The sequence below is a fragment of the Coffea arabica genome, chromosome 2e (assembly GCF_036785885.1).
Source record: "Coffea arabica cultivar ET-39 chromosome 2e, Coffea Arabica ET-39 HiFi, whole genome shotgun sequence".
NCBI lineage: Eukaryota > Viridiplantae > Streptophyta > Magnoliopsida > Gentianales > Rubiaceae > Coffea > Coffea arabica.
The window spans coordinates 31,458,690-31,474,634 of NC_092313.1; the positions used below are offsets into that span (position 1 = coordinate 31,458,690).

The following is a 15,945-nucleotide window of genomic DNA, read 5'->3' on the forward strand; positions in this document are numbered from 1 at the left end:
GGCTCCAGAAATTAGATATTCTGAATTCTATTCCTGACACCCTCCCTACTTCTTAAATCCCATTCCTCTACTACTAAAAAAAAATATTCTAATGTGCATACGAAGTTTTTCTTCTCGCGTCCATTTGCTGTCGTTTGGACCGTATGTTAGTCATAGTCGCACCTTCTAGCGTACACACAGATAGAATTGTGATACTAAACTAACGAATATAGACAATTAAAAATGTACAAAAACACAAATTCGTTTTTTCCTTTTAAAGATTAAGTTTGGGTGATTTTGACTCTAGTCATCATCACGGGCATATTTCCACAATCATAGATCCGGTGAGTATAAATTACCCTCTCATTTTAGTAAATAAAAATTTTTGTTCTTCACTTTTAAAATATTAGCTTTACATTCCTTACAAATTCAAGTTAGCAAAATTTGGTTCCAACATAAGTTTCTGACCATTTTTTAGTCTGAAATCATGATGTGACCCATATGCAATCATTTTTTATGTATAAAAAGATCATATCTCACGTGTTTAGTGGTAAAAATGAGTATGGATTGGGTCCGATTCCACTTTTTAAAGAGAAAAATGAATACAATTCGGGTCAAATCATACATTTTTAGAGGTAAAAATGAATATGGATCGGGTAATTTGTTTAACTACAAATATGATCTAATTTTTTTGCTCCTAAACAAATGACTATGTGTGGGTCACGTGATGGATTCAATATAAAAAGTGATAAAAAATTTAGGTTGGAATCAAATTTTACTAATTTAATTTTGTAAGGAACGAAAAGTTACCATTTTAAAAATAAAGGACGAAAAATTCATTTGCCAAAATGTAAATGACGTTTTGAATAATTATTCCTTTGCAAAAATACTACACTTATTCATTTGCATATTGCATATATTTCATTTGCTCATTGCGGTAAAATCACATTTGGTGGACTTTAGAATCCAAAAAATTCCACTAAAGAACTAAAGGAAAGAGGAACAAATCAACAGTATAATATCAATAATATTATAAGAACAAACTTATTATACTTTCACTCTTTTCAACTGATGATAACAATAAGACCATATTTACAGACTAGATGACTTGGTAAACAAGTCTTGCACTCACAAGAAATTTTCTAATAAATTTCTAATTCCTAAATAATAAAACTACCATAACTTAATCCAATAGAATTACTAAAACCTAACTTAACTAAAACACTGCAAAATAATAATATGACAATTTTTATTTTTGAGCTTTGATTTATTATGCGGACATGGATTGCCAGTTGAATGATCAAAGGAATGACGTTGTTGTGCCACTACAAGTCAATTTTTTTTCCCTATTTTGTATGGGACTTCGAAAGGCATTGCCTACTTTGCTGTCTTGTAAACAGTCAAATCAGATTTCTCGGTCATTTGAGAAGGATGGAATGTGTATTTAAGTCATGAGCACAAATGAATCCAACCCACAGATAATATTGAAATAGCAGACTAACGAGCTAGCTCTGCAGATTTTGACACCATGTTGAAACAGAAACAGAGGAGTCTTGTGTATGTTACTGATGCTCTCCTGATTCTGGTCCTTGTGGTGCTAATGCTGTTGCAATTTCAGAATGTAATGGTACTAGCCAGAGTGGAGAACCATACAAGATCAGACTTCCCATCTGACTTTGTTTTTGGTGCTGGCACTTCCTCATATCAAGTTAATACTCTCTCTAGTTCTTTTTCTTGTACATGATTATATACATAGCAGTGACATGAACTTGGTAAACTAATCAACATATGCATATATATAGGTAGAGGGGCCTGCTCTTGAAGATGGAAGGACTCCTAGCATTTGGGATACCTTTGTCCATGCCAATAAGTGTACGTGTCTCTTGAATTTTTTTGTTTTTGCTGTAAATTTTATTTTTTATGTATATAAATTAAAGCTTTACTCTTGAAACGATCAGGTCTTTCTAATGGAGCCAATGGAAACATAGCATGTGATCAGTACCACAAATACAAGGTAAATATATATTTCCTGCCCTTTTGCTTTCTGGCATACTGATGAAATTGTGACTTCAATAACTTAGTTTAACTAATGTCGCAAATTGGAGACAGATTTTTAATGAAAATCCTAATACCGTTTTTCGCATTTTGCATTATAGTATCTACACTTGGTTTTTAGTAATGCTGCAATTGCACCGATATTTGTAATAAATTCCAAGCGCGTACCTAAACTAGCCTACAATTATATAATCAATACGAATATATTCAAATTCAATTACATTAAAATTAATCCATGAATTAAGCAATATTATAACTTCCTCATAAATATTGGGATAAACACCAACGCATCCTAGATAGTAAAATCTTGTAATTATACTCATATAATAAACTAACTTTCATACGTATAATTCAAAAAAACTTCTATATTGCGTATATTTTAAAAATACTTTAAAAAACACACGTATTTTTTTTCCCAATTCCAAGAACTCAGATAGAATCAATATGATTGGTGTATTGTACTTCACAAATTATACTTCAAGTGGAAAAGTTTTAAAATTTCTTTATAGATAATGGCACATCTTTCTAATTATATAGAAAATAACAATGATATATATATATATATATATATATATATATATATAAGTTTTATAGATTTATGCATATAAATCTAATAAGTTTATAAATTTTTAATTTATTTAATGTCTCATGTACAAAGATGAGAGTAAAAATTAATGTTAATGTAGTAGAATCCTTGAAAATTATATAGTAATTTCATCTCTAATTTTTAGTTCCATAACTTTCGAATATATTCATATTATTCAAAATCAATTTATATGTCTCGTATTTTTTGCACTGTACTGTTAACAGTAGTCATTGATTGAAAACATACGTATAATGTGTATATAAAATATTCCCTACTATACCCTTCCACTATTTTACTACATACGCGCACTCAACCAAACTAAACTCGCATATACTACATTGCCAATGTACATAAAATTAATCCAACTACTATGTGTTTCATTTGCATTCTACTAGCTAGCTAGCAAGATTACTTGTTTTACTTGGTCAATCACGTTTGGCGGACAGCCGGCCGAATGATGTGTGGAATGACGCTTTCACTACAAGTCAAGTTTTTCCTTGTTTTTATATTTAGGAATTGAAGAGCCGTTGCCCACTCTGCCGCCCAGTAAAGAGCAAACACTAAGCAGCTAAACAAGTTTTCTTGTAATTTGATAATATTTGAATGTGTGTTTAAGTAATCAATGGAGATGAATCAAGCCCAACAATAATATAGAAAGTAGCAGAGTAACAATCTCTGCAGATTTTGACGCCATGTTGAAACAGAATCAGAAGAGTCTTAGGTATTTTACTTCCGTTCCTCTGATTCTAGTACTTGTGGTGCTAATTTTGTTGCAGTTTCACAATGTAATGGTAGTAGCTGGACTGGAGAACTATACAAGATCAGACTTCCCAGCTGACTTTGTTTTTGGCGCTGGCACTTCTGCATATCAAGTTAACACTCTCTTTCTATCTGTTTTTTTTTTCTTGCATGTGACTGTATACATAACATTGATATGAAAATAACAGATTAACATCATATAGGTAGAGGGAGCAGCTTTTGAAGATGGAAGGACTCCTAGCACTTGGGATACTTTTGCTCATGCCAATAAAGGTTAAGTTTTCTTGAAAGAAATTCTTTGTTGTTCCACTCTCTCTCTCTCTCTCTCTCTCCCTGCAAGTAAAGCTTTACTGTTGAATAAAATTTTCAGGTTTTTCTAATGGAGCCATTGGAGACATCGCATGTGATCAGTATCACAACTATAAGGTAGACATTTCTTTCCAGCCTTTTGGCTTTTTGCAATATAGTGATGAAATAGTTCAACTAATGATCCCAAATTGGTATTCAGTTTATTTTCCCAAAATGAATTTTGTGGAGCGGAGATTGAAAGTTGAAAAAATTTTACAATTCTGACGGACTGGCGGGTGAACAGTGCACCTATACACCCCTGTTGTAATAGTATCTGCACTTATTAATATCAGCATCCATTATTCTGTTAGTTTCTACATCTCTCACACAATTGGAACTACAACTGCTAAGGTACCTGATTCCCCAAATTGTGAAGAGAGGATTAGATATTGTTTAGCCTGCCGTGAAATTGATTATCAATCAGATGATTTTTGTGGTGACAGATGATAATTGGTCATATATGAATGTGAATTTTGTAGTAGTAAAAATTTGACACAATAGAAGCTTAAGTGATTCAATTTTTCCAAATTGTAGCAGATTGTAACACTTGGTCCAGAAGTATTGAGATAAAATTCTTAGATGTATACCAAAAGTAACTAATACTAGTATTGGAAAATGAATTGAGTTCGTATCTATATTATTTCCCTTTTCCTACCAAATTGAAGACTGGATTCTAAAGCGGTTTTCAACTTAGTATCTATGCTTTACAATTGCATACTAATAACTGTAATCTTCAGGCCATGCGAATAATAGCGTTTGCTGATAAGCAATGAAATAGTCTCCAGCAGCGTAGGTGCACATTACTTGAAAATTATGCAACCAAACACAAATTTATTAAGAAAAATAAAACAACCTGCTTCCACTATCAGCAGCTGTCACCATCACTGCTTATCAGACTAAATGTTCACCCCCTCAGGCTATTCCTGATTCCATCCAGTAGTATCTCTAAACATTCTGCTGTAGTACTTGATTCTGCTCCAGTGGCCTGCTACTTGAATGTATACATTATGAGATATTTGGATCTCAATAGCCTGCTATTTGATTCTTTCTACAATTAGCACAATATATGTTGATAGCAAGTGATAAAATCATGTCTTATCCTGTTAAAATTAGGACGCAGTTCACTTTAAGAAATTTATCTGTTTCAGGAAGATGTCCAACGCATGGTTGACACAGGTTTGGAGGCTTACAGATTCTCTATTTCCTGGCCAAGACTTATTCCTAGTATGTTTAGTTCTATTATATTACCTACATATGACCATTGCACATTTTATTCCTTTCTTCTCATACTTGGTTTCCTTTTTTGTCTTTTCAGATGGAAGAGGTCATGTCAACCCCAAGGGTTTAGAATATTACAACAATCTCATCAATGAACTCCTCATGCATAGTAAGCTTTTTCTGTTCAATAACTATGCACTTGATAGGCACTCTGTGAGTGTGAAATCTTGCCTAAATGAGATAATATCAGATCAAACATCTATCTCACAAAAGCATGGACATTTAAACGTCCAAAATGCTTTTGTCAATCGATCTATCCACGTTTTTCATCGCAACACATTTATGTTTTTAACACTTTTGCTGTCTGATGACACACAGGAATTCAACCACATGTCACACTGTTTCACTTTGATAGCCCTCAAGTTCTTGAAGATGAATATGGGGGATGGCTTAGTCTGAAAATGGTGTAAGCATTTGATAGCTGTTATTTTGATCCATTCATACTTAAGCTTGTTCAATACATGGTTTCCACTGTGAAGTATATATAGTTATTACATGATTAAATTTAAAGAATCATTCATCCGTGACTTCAGGAGAGACTTTACTGCCTTTGCTGATGTATGCTTCAAGGAATTTGGAGACAGGGTTTTGCATTGGACTACCTTAAATGAGGCCAATATATTTGCCATTGGCGGTTATGATAATGGAATTAGTCCCCCAGGGCGCTGCTCTCTGCCATTTGGACTGATGTGTACCGAGGGTAATTCCTCAACTGAGCCATATATTGCTGGTCATAACTTGCTGCTGGCACATTCATCTGTTGTGAAGCTATATCACACAAAGTATAAGGTACTACTGTGAGATCTTATTTCATAATTTTCTCACATAATCTGGTGTTTTGCGTCTTGATAGTGCCACTACAATGATGAAAATTTAATTTGGCACTAGACTTAGTGAACTCTTGGTTTTTGAAAAATTCATAGTCCAACCACATACATGATACTTCTCTGGATGAACCGAGGTGACTCCACGAATCTTGTCTAGTAGTCATAGATGGAAGAACTACTAACTAGGGTTGCAAATGGTATTTGCTTTTCTAGTTTAATTGTCAATATTGACGTTTTATCTTACCCATTTATAGTACTTCTCATAGTATATAGTTGTATCACATAGTACAATCCATGTCTCTTAGCTATTTTGAGTCATTTGGGCTACAATCTGAATCTTATCTAGTCATTTGCTTTGGAAGAGTTGCAGTTCCAAATATATCTGTGACCTATTTTGATTTTAATCATGCATATAACAATTTACTTTTAAGTTGGAATGTCAATGTTCAGTCTGTTTGCACCTGTCTTGTAGGAAAAAGAAAACCTAGTTCGGCACGGGATTTTACTGACTATAGATTAAGTACTCCACAGGTTGCCACTAGGGATTGACATAGAGGTAGCATAGTATATAGTTGGGAACGGAAAGGCAATCCTATGGGTAAGCCCCCTTCCGTCATTCTTACTGGGTACGATGCAACCTGATCAATGAGTTCCCACCTTTCATCTGCTAAAGAAGAATAGGCTGATAAGGCATTGACATTTCTCTTTGAAATTCTCATTGGTAGTTCCATTTCTTGATCTTAATATCTGCGGAAATATTATGGGAAGTAAGTTGAATAACAGAAATTTATGCCCGTTTGCAGGCCATTCAACATGGTTTTGTGGGACTAAACCTCTTGGCTCCTTGGTTTTCTCCATATTCTAATGCTACAGAAGATGTAATTGCAACTCAAAGAGCCATTGATTTTTACCTCGGTTGGTGAGTTATGAATTTTTGGTGGATAAGTACCATTGCATATCATCATCCCTAACAAATAGCAAGATGCTTTCTTTGCTTTGCTACTTGAAGCAAAAAGATGAGCTTATATTATGGTTTATCCACAATTCCACTGCAGGTTCCTCCATCCATTGGTTTTCGGAGACTATCCTGACATTGTAAAGAAGAATGCTGGCAAGAGGATTCCAGCACTTACTCCGCGTGAATCTAAGCTAATTAAGGGCTCATTTGACTTTATAGCGTTGAATTATTATTTCATATTCTATGTCAGGGACAATCCTAGCAGCCTTAATATGAATATCAGGGACATAACTGCTGATATGGCACTAAACATCTTCTGTATGTATTCATTTATTGTGGGCTTGAATTACTTTTTGCTCATTGAATTCCATTCAGCCTAGTGAATCAACTAGTCACATCCTATTGCTAACCCATCATGTTTGTTCTCTGTTACTTAGTTCTTGAGAACTTGTGTACAGCCTTAGTTTCATCTTTAAGTGTCTGTACTCTGTAATGCTTAATTTCTCAAAATCTAGATCTCTGTGATGACTTTTTTGGTCCTATAGATTTTGTGATTGAGTTGAACTAATTTCTGTATCCGTTTTTGGTTTTCTTCAGTTGAGCCAGAAGATGCACCACAGAATGAGGTGAGGTTAAGAGTTTAATTTCATGATATTCTGTCCATCATTTTCGATTACTATTATTAACCATCTTGTTTGGCACAGAATGAAGTTGAAGCATCCGGTCTTTTTGCACTTTTGGAGTATGTCAAGAAAGTTTATGCCAATCCACCTATTTACGTCCAAGAAAATGGTTCTCTCTCTCTCTCTCTCTCTCTCTCTCTCTCTCTCTCTCTCTCTCTTACACACACACACAACACACAAACAGACATATACACAGTTTCAGCATATTTGTCTCTGCTACTTTGCGTGGTACCAATGTCCTGATTCAATCAAATGCTTAACACGGTACTGCATCTTTTTTTTCTTTTAAATCAAGAATGACGAATGAAGCAATAACTTTGACAAGAAATCTGCCAACCTAATCAAACACCATCAATTAGCCCAAAAAAAAAGAAAGAAAAAATAGCCTCATCAGCTATGATGCTCGAGAATTTTCATTTCCATTCGGAATATGTATGCATGGTTGCAACTGCCAACTCTATTCAGCTACCAAACATGCAATGCTTTTCTACTCATGCATTTTTTTTTTCCTTTGCTGCTAAGCTCTGCTTTAATTTGTAACTTTCTCCTGATCAAATTATTATCAGTTGATGTTTGAACAAAGATATATAGCATGTGTTTCTTTCTCTCTGATTCTTTTTAACCACGATCGCAAAACAGTTTTAGAATCTCTTTGGATGACTGGTCTTGATAGGTGTAGGAACCAAGCGCAATGGAACACTAATCGACACACCAAGGGTGCAATATATGCGTTTATGTATCGGGACTTTGCTCGATGCTATAAAGTAAGCAGCCACGCATATATCACATCTACTTTTTTTTTTTTTTTTTTTTTTGCATGTTCTGTCTATTGCTTTACATCTTACTGCATAACTGACTCTTTCTTGCAATTTCACTACACTTTGCTGACCTGTTCTGTTCTTTCACCTTGAAATGATGGAAGAAATGGATCAAACACCAAAGGCTACTTCGTATGGTCTTTCTTAGATGTTTTAGAGTTACTCGGTGGCTATCAGACTGGTTATGGCCTGTACTACGTTGATTTGGATGACAAGCAATTGAGAAGATACCCAAAGCTCTCTGCACATTGGTACTCCAATTTCCTCGAGGGAAGAAGCATCAGGCCTGATGAGATTCTTCTTGTTGATAACAAAACCTTTGTTTCTTCAACGTCAAAATTATCTGATCACTAATCCATATTTTTAGCCATTTCTCTCTTTCTTATGACCGTTTCAACTCAATTTGTGGCTATTGTCATCTCTGTTGAGATTCAGCATAAGAGATCTTGTGATATTGCTCAAAATCCATTACAGGATTTTTGAATCTGTTTCATTACACCATTAAATCTTCTTATGAATCAAAGCAAGAAGCATAGTCTAGTTGCTAATTTTGGATAATCTATTTGGATCTACTTTGTTCACAAGGCATTCAATATTGGGGCAGATGCAATTAAGATTTGGATGATTTCTTTTAGAAGTTGGAATACGTGTATAGACGTAGTTGTGTTCATTTATTGATTTTATGTACAATATATCAATGTTAATGTACACCAGATCATGTAAAATATACAACAATCGGACAACCACACAAAAACCTCAACTGTACTTGCCCCACACCCACAAGAATGTCAGAGGAAAATGCACAATTTGTAAAGCTCTCCTGAGAGGATGTGCTGTATTGGTTTAATTCCCCTACCAACTGCCAAGTACTAAACACTTTGGACTCCTCATTCAACAAATACCTACTGATTGATTGAACAATCCAGAGGTCGTTGATTCTCTCTGCAATAAATAGTGGAAATATGCAATTCACACTGGATTGTCATGAATTTCACACTTTGCTGCAAGGGACTACCTATCTTTTTAGGCAGGTTACATTTTCAAAGCAGTTCCTGCCTGAAAATGGATATATTGGCATACAGCTTATTTAAGATACAATGTCAAATGTTAAGAGTATGTTACTGGTCTATGTTAAGCCAAAGTATATATTTTTGGTTTCTGTCCAAATGACCCAAACTACATTAGTTTGGGTGAGCTGATCTTAGCTTCTCATTAGTTTAACAGTTAACAGTGTGCAAGAATGATTCTTTTGTGCTTCTGAATCTTGTTACTTGGCAAATAAGTGTTCTTGCAGGAGGATTTTGCTAGAGCTCTAGTTCCTGTATTTGACTGCAAATGTACATTTCAGTTTCTAGACACTGCAGTTTTCAATACATGCTCAATTTTCCTTTTGTATCCTTGCATGCATCAGTTTACAATTCTTCTTTTGTATTTTTAAATGCTTTTGTTACATTTGTTGGTCAGTTAAAAAAGTTGTGCTACAAATTTTACAAATACTCTTTTATTACTTCTTTTAGCTAAAGAAACTGTTAAAAGTCTTAACATTGCCTACATTCAAGGATAAAGTGTGCTTCGACCATTTCAAAAGCATATTTTTCGCATAACAAATGAGGCTTATACTTCGGCATCAATGAAAAGTTTATTACAAAAAATCAACACCCCACAATCATTCCAAAAATTGTTTCAGGAGAACATGGAGAGGCAGAGAGGGGCCTGTGGCGTTGAGACGAGAAGGCAGGACAGCCAATGAGGGTATAAGCAGAGAATGAATTGAGCAAAAACTAACTAAAATTTCATAGTACCCGTGAAATTAACAATTACAAGCATATTTATTGCTTTTGCTTGTATATATAAGCTCAACTGGCTGCATAGAGTTGAGAAACTTAACTTGCTCAAGCCCTTGAGGTAGGCATTTCACAATCATGGCTTCCAGAAGGAACAATAAGTTCTGCATATAGCAATTGTGCTGAATCTCTCACTTTCACCAACAGACTTGCTTTCAGATATTTCATGGTTCTCTGCATGCTTATTGCTAGAAAATCACCATAATCAGCTACATGTTATGCCGGTACAACCTGCTAAATGAGAATTAGCAGACATGGAGAGAGAGAGATTATGCTTGAGTGCGAGCCTGTGAGTATGTATGCACATGCTGCTTTCTGTGCACGTGCATGCTTGTGTGGGTGTTGTGTTATCAGCATGTGTTCCACATAGCAAAGACTTGGACCTCCATCAAGAGGTGGTACAACTACTTAAGAATCATGTAGGCATGCATATACCAGACAAAACAATTGAAATGAATACCACAGCTAGATGTGGAAAATGCAGACTGAGCGATCATGTTTACATTTTCGTATTGCTGCTATGTCATATCTGAAAGAAATAGTCCTGAGCAGTTATATTTGGATTAGGGAGTTCGGGAAATGAGAACGATAAGTAAAACCAAAATCTGAATCTTTTTTCTTTTAATGGTGGTTAATCAAAATGCTAAATAAACAAACAATTTTGAAAACTACGAGTAAGAGAAACTGTCATTTCATTCCATCGTCCACTGTTACAAAGCTTTTCTTTTTGCTAGTGCATCCAATGAAAATCTTTAAATGAAATTAGACTTTTACAGCACCTTTCTGTAGAATTACAATTAAGTAACATATCTTTATAGTGCCTGTGGGAATTAATGATACCTAAATTAGTCTCTCTTGCAAGGCTGATGACACTGTATAATTTTTTCTGTGTTCATACGTATTTCATATATTCTATTCCAGATATGGAGTTGGGCAAAATTTCATGCGAATCCTCCTACATATACCCTCCCAATCATTGCTAAACCATGCTTGAAAGTGCTTTTAGGGGATACTTGTACCTAAAAATATCTCTCTTGCAAGGGTCATGACACTGTACTGCAGATAATATCATTAACTATTTCATATATCCTCCCAATCAATTCATGTCGCAGGCTTGAACCGCTTCCAGCTGGCTTATGTGTTCATCTCTTCAAAACTTGAAGAGCCAAAAGAAGTAAGGGAGGTTTCCTTTAATCAAGATAAATAATTCTAAGGTTTCAAAGTTTTTGAGAAGCAAATCCTGTACTTTGTCTGCACAAAAAGGTTCTCTCCTTTATGACATCAGAGATTTTCTGTTCAAAACTAAGTAAAGCCTTTCTTTAAATCCAAGAGCAGGGGTGTGTCAGTGAAAGTTGAACTCCCGTACTAAGATGAGGGAACAAGGACCACGGGTATATCTACTTCTCAGTTCTTGAATAAATGACAGAATTGTCTTCCTGAAACTTCCACCGAACCAAACCTCTTAACCTATTGCATGCTTCCGGAGAAACCAAACTTCAATAGGTAAAACTGGCCCTAAATGTCAGGGAAAGCAGCTGAAGATAGAATTCTATCTCGGAAAGCAAAATAACATTGAAAATCAAAAACAGATAATTGATTGTAAAGTTTGTTTAGAAGCTGTACACCAGTGAGGTTATTAAGCATACTTTGCGCTCAAATGCCATGTCCAAATGATTTTTTAACTCAAATTACTTTGAAAGTATAGCCATTTCTGAAACCAACCAACAATACTGAGAAAGGAAAGCAAGGGAAGGAAAACCAAGAGAGGGGGAAAAATAAGAATAAGAAGATGATGATGACAAACAAGGAACAGAAAATCCCAGACATCAACTTCTCAGTCTAAATTAGCTTTAATACCCATACTTATGGAACATGCAGGCCACAAAGAAAGCATCTAAGAGATAATTAGAAATAATAGAAATAAGACAAGATCTTAACAACCAATTAAACATTAAACACGGCAAAAGCATCTCCAAGATGATAAGATGAGATCTTACCATTAAGGTTGATAGACATCAGGAAGTTGAAGACCCACACTAGCAGCAGATTTCCCAAGAATTTTTTTCATCTCATCTGATCTGTCAACTGCAATATTATAGGAAAATAGCAAGTCCTGCACAATCAAAAAACAAAATCAGCCACAGATCATATACCAAGAGCAAGCACATATCCTCATCCATCAGGATACATCAGGGGCTAAGAGAGGCAAACAATCTATCAACAGTGAACCCTGGCAGATAGACCATTGATATTTTAATGACCCGGACCATTATGACATCGATACAAGAAATCAAAAGTCACCTGATAGCTTAAGAATTTCTAATGAAATCAAAGCATCATCAATCCAACATTTCAAGATTCCATCTTTCTTCATGAGTCCATCTTTTACTTCACCAAAATTATAAAAAATTACAAACATCAATTATAAATCTTGGTTTATTCGTCAGCCAGCAAGAGTTGCTTTGCCTTCTTTTCTAAGGCTTCTTAAAATTGCCAAGATAGACTACAGTTATATTACAAGAACAATTGCTGAGTCTGCTACCAGAGAACAAATATAACAGTAATCAAGCACCAGGTAAGCAGAAAAAAAGCTTGAAATTTCTAGCATAATATATAACCATTATGAAAAAATATCCAAACCCAGACTACTTACTACCTTCTGCCATCCACTAAAATCCAAGTCAGTTGAACATCACATTTCCACACAAATAAAACCTTGTCCTTTTTGAAATTGTGCAACTAAAGATGTTCCACAGGGCTAAGGTGCACAAACAATATCCAGACCACGTCATTATCCATGTAGATGCATACCCATTATATCAAATGATTAATAGATGACTACCTTATGATGGTGGACACTGTTCAGAAGGAAAGTGTAATCATGGGCAAGCTTTATCTTTTGCTGAATGAAAGAGGGATCCATGGACTGCTGTCCACTGCTGCTATTCCTGAACTCCTGCTTAATGAAGTCAGAGAATTGGGCCTTCTGCTCTTCCTTACCTATATGCTTTCTTACTGCTTTAAGAAGGTTTCTGTACACTGTAGCTGCTGCTTGTATGCCTTCTGAAGACCCCATTTAACTTCAACCTGCCGATAGATGGGTCCTTCCAATGTAAGGTCTACTTGGTCTGCAGCAATACCATAGACACTATAAGTTTCAATCCTTCAAAGCACAAAAAGGATGACAAAGAATACACCAACCATTTAGGAGTATCTTTGATTAATTAAAGCCAATAGAGCACATAAACAAACAGCGAAAAATTTTAGCATCAAGTACACAGAAATAAAAGTTAATATATAAACCTTTTACAAGCAAAAAAATAACTTATACAATCATTTGCACAATAAGTACAAGAATTTTCAAAAGAAAAGCTAAATAACATAACAAGAACATCACGTAGGAAAAAGAATGACTGCTTCAAATGTGACTTGAGAATATATAATTAAAAAAATGACAAAAACTTCAGGATTAGTAACACTTTACAGTCTCCAATTGTAGAAGTACCAGTCAGATGCATAAATCAAACATTCCCGAGTTTGACGCATAAACCCAATCCTCAAGTTGTTATTATTTTGACCTCCATAAGCTACCTAGAACAAACATATAAAATATTCTAAAATTTGGAAATCTACATAGCACTTTTACTCCTGATTGTTGCAATAAAACCCCATGAAATTCACAGCTCGAAACCTGATATATACCTTCAAGGAAAAAAAAAAGAGAGGAAAATCTACAAAATGAAATACCCCTAAAATGTAAACTCCAAAAACAACCCTAACATCCAAACCCTTAGAACCATTTTAAGTATAGTCAAACTTGCCTAACTACAACAATTAAATTAATTTAATGTATTGCGGTTGCTAAGGAAAAAAAACATAAACAAGAATGAAAACTTAGCCATTTCTTCATTTCTCTTCTTTATATTTACTAAATGGGCAAAAATTCTATGAACTAGCTCAAACCACTTAAAATTAAAGAAATTCATAAACAACAGCCAAAGATTCCCACAAAAATTGAAATCTGAATATGTACTTGAGAATTCCAAACCTAAAAGACTTGACGAAGAATAATCCTATTGAACCCACATGATACTATCTCCATCAAGTAATAGTAATTTGAAAAAGAAAAGAATGGAAAAGAAAGATAACATACCAAAGAAAAATGGGTTAAATGCAAAATACCCCTTAAATCATTGGATTGTGATATGCCCCATACACTAAGGATTTCAGTTCCATACTATCTTAAACATTCAATCTTTTTTTGTCACATTACACAAGATCAAGTAATCTGGCCAATTGCTATTAACTTAAATGACAATTACAATCCTATGACAAATGTGTTACCAAAATTATATCCTTCATGCTTTCTTGCTCGGCCTTCCCCTTTCTTTCAATTAACAATAATGTTTCTTTCCTTTTTTTTCTACTATTCCCTTTCCTCAGTCAAAATCACAGGTTTTACCATTATAGCCACAACCACCACCACCAAGGAACAATAAATTACTCTACAAACCAATGTGAAAACCGAAACCCACTGTACAAAAAAAAAACATCTTTGCTACAAAAAAACTGAAAATTCAACTAAATAATTCACTCACCAGTTTTTGGATTTTTGGGGGCAAGAATAGCTAGATGGGTTGATGAAGAATGGGGAAGAGGATAAGGAGACTAGGGGAGCTAGGGACTGGGGGAGGGAGATGAGGGGTTGGAGGCGCCAGGGATTTTGAAGTCCGGAAAGGGGAGAGCTCATAGAAGCTAGAGTAGAGAAATGGGAGGAAGGAGAGATCGACAAGCCTTAAAAGGACTGGAGATGTTAGTGAGGAAAAAGAGGTTGTTGACAGACTTGGAGGGGAAGGGCATGGGGAAGATGGTAACCATGGGGATAGTTTGGGGCTTTTGTTGTTTCTAGTGAGGGCAAAATCGTCATCCCACTTTGCATTCTTAAAAAAAAAAAAAAAAACATTTTGAATTTCAGAAATATTCCATCAAATTATTAAATTGTTAAACAATAAATCTAATACAAATTATTATCTTAATTTGAATTTGAACAATGAATACATTATAGGCTTGTTCTCAATTGATTATTTTAACTAATTATAGATTTTGATTATGATTAATTAGCTTTTGAGATGTTCTTGTTTGTTTTTGTATTTAGATTATAGATTTTTAATAACCAACAATACTAAAATTCATAATTACTCAAAGAGTAACTTTTTGCTGATTCTGATAATTCTTTATAATCACTTTACATAGTTAGATTTTACAAAAATCTAAACCAAACGAGAACAAGGCATATGCCTATTGGATAATTATAAACATCTAAATACTGATTTTTATATATTATATAATTTTATCCTTATGTTGATTGATTAATGATGGCATTAAAATGTTATATTTTACTGGTATGATGTATGATTTAGTTTCATTGAAAATAAGATATTAAAAAATAAAGAATGAATCATTGTTTTCATTGTTATAGGCTTGAGAACAAGCAATTTATTTGAATAAAAATATAAACTTTAGTACAATTTTCAATAGTTTTCTTTACTCTCTTGTTAACGTTTGTTAAGCACACTAAAAACTTATTTTGACACAATAAAAGTATAAATCTTGTATTTGCAGTAAGTGATAATTAAACAATTTACCACCTTTTTTTAGTATGTTTTGATTGAATAATTCAAAACCACTTAATTAATTAAGATTAAGATTAAGATTAAGATGTTCTTTTTTTTTGTTAGTAAATACGTCTAAACATATTAAGATCTAAATTTATTAAATTTAAATATTAAATTAAGTTATCAAACAAGTAA

At 34.2% G+C, this 15,945-nt stretch overlaps 2 protein-coding genes across 5 annotated transcripts; one reads left to right on the forward strand and one right to left on the reverse strand.

Moving 5' to 3' along the window:
- The first annotated feature begins 1,456 nt into the window (after positions 1-1,456).
- On the forward strand, positions 1,457-8,947 carry LOC113732383 (beta-glucosidase 11). The gene is made up of 16 exons (XM_027258103.2): positions 1,457-1,687; positions 1,782-1,851; positions 1,938-1,993; positions 3,397-3,492; positions 3,583-3,652; positions 3,750-3,805; positions 4,876-4,951; positions 5,043-5,114; positions 5,324-5,411; positions 5,539-5,794; positions 6,636-6,751; positions 6,888-7,108; positions 7,388-7,416; positions 7,495-7,582; positions 8,147-8,237; positions 8,396-8,947. The coding sequence occupies exons 1-16, from the start codon at positions 1,508-1,510 to the stop codon at positions 8,643-8,645; spliced, it is 1,815 nt and encodes a 604-aa protein (XP_027113904.1). The 5' UTR covers positions 1,457-1,507; the 3' UTR covers positions 8,646-8,947.
- A 964-nt stretch (positions 8,948-9,911) lies between these two features.
- On the reverse strand, positions 9,912-14,998 carry LOC140036975 (uncharacterized). Of its 4 annotated transcripts, none has more exons than XM_072080328.1 (4): positions 14,734-14,998; positions 12,978-13,263; positions 12,133-12,248; positions 9,912-10,369 (listed from the first exon to the last, which is right to left on the reverse strand). In XM_072080328.1, the coding sequence occupies exons 2-3, from the start codon at positions 13,209-13,211 to the stop codon at positions 12,135-12,137; spliced, it is 348 nt and encodes a 115-aa protein (XP_071936429.1). In that variant the 5' UTR covers positions 13,212-13,263; positions 14,734-14,998; the 3' UTR covers positions 9,912-10,369; positions 12,133-12,134. The 4 variants fall into 4 exon arrangements, with proteins under 4 accessions (XP_071936429.1, XP_071936427.1, XP_071936430.1 ...); XM_072080326.1 differs by having other exon boundaries at positions 9,912-10,366; positions 14,734-14,996; XM_072080329.1 differs by having other exon boundaries at positions 10,289-11,571.
- Positions 14,999-15,945: the final 947 nt, after the last annotated feature.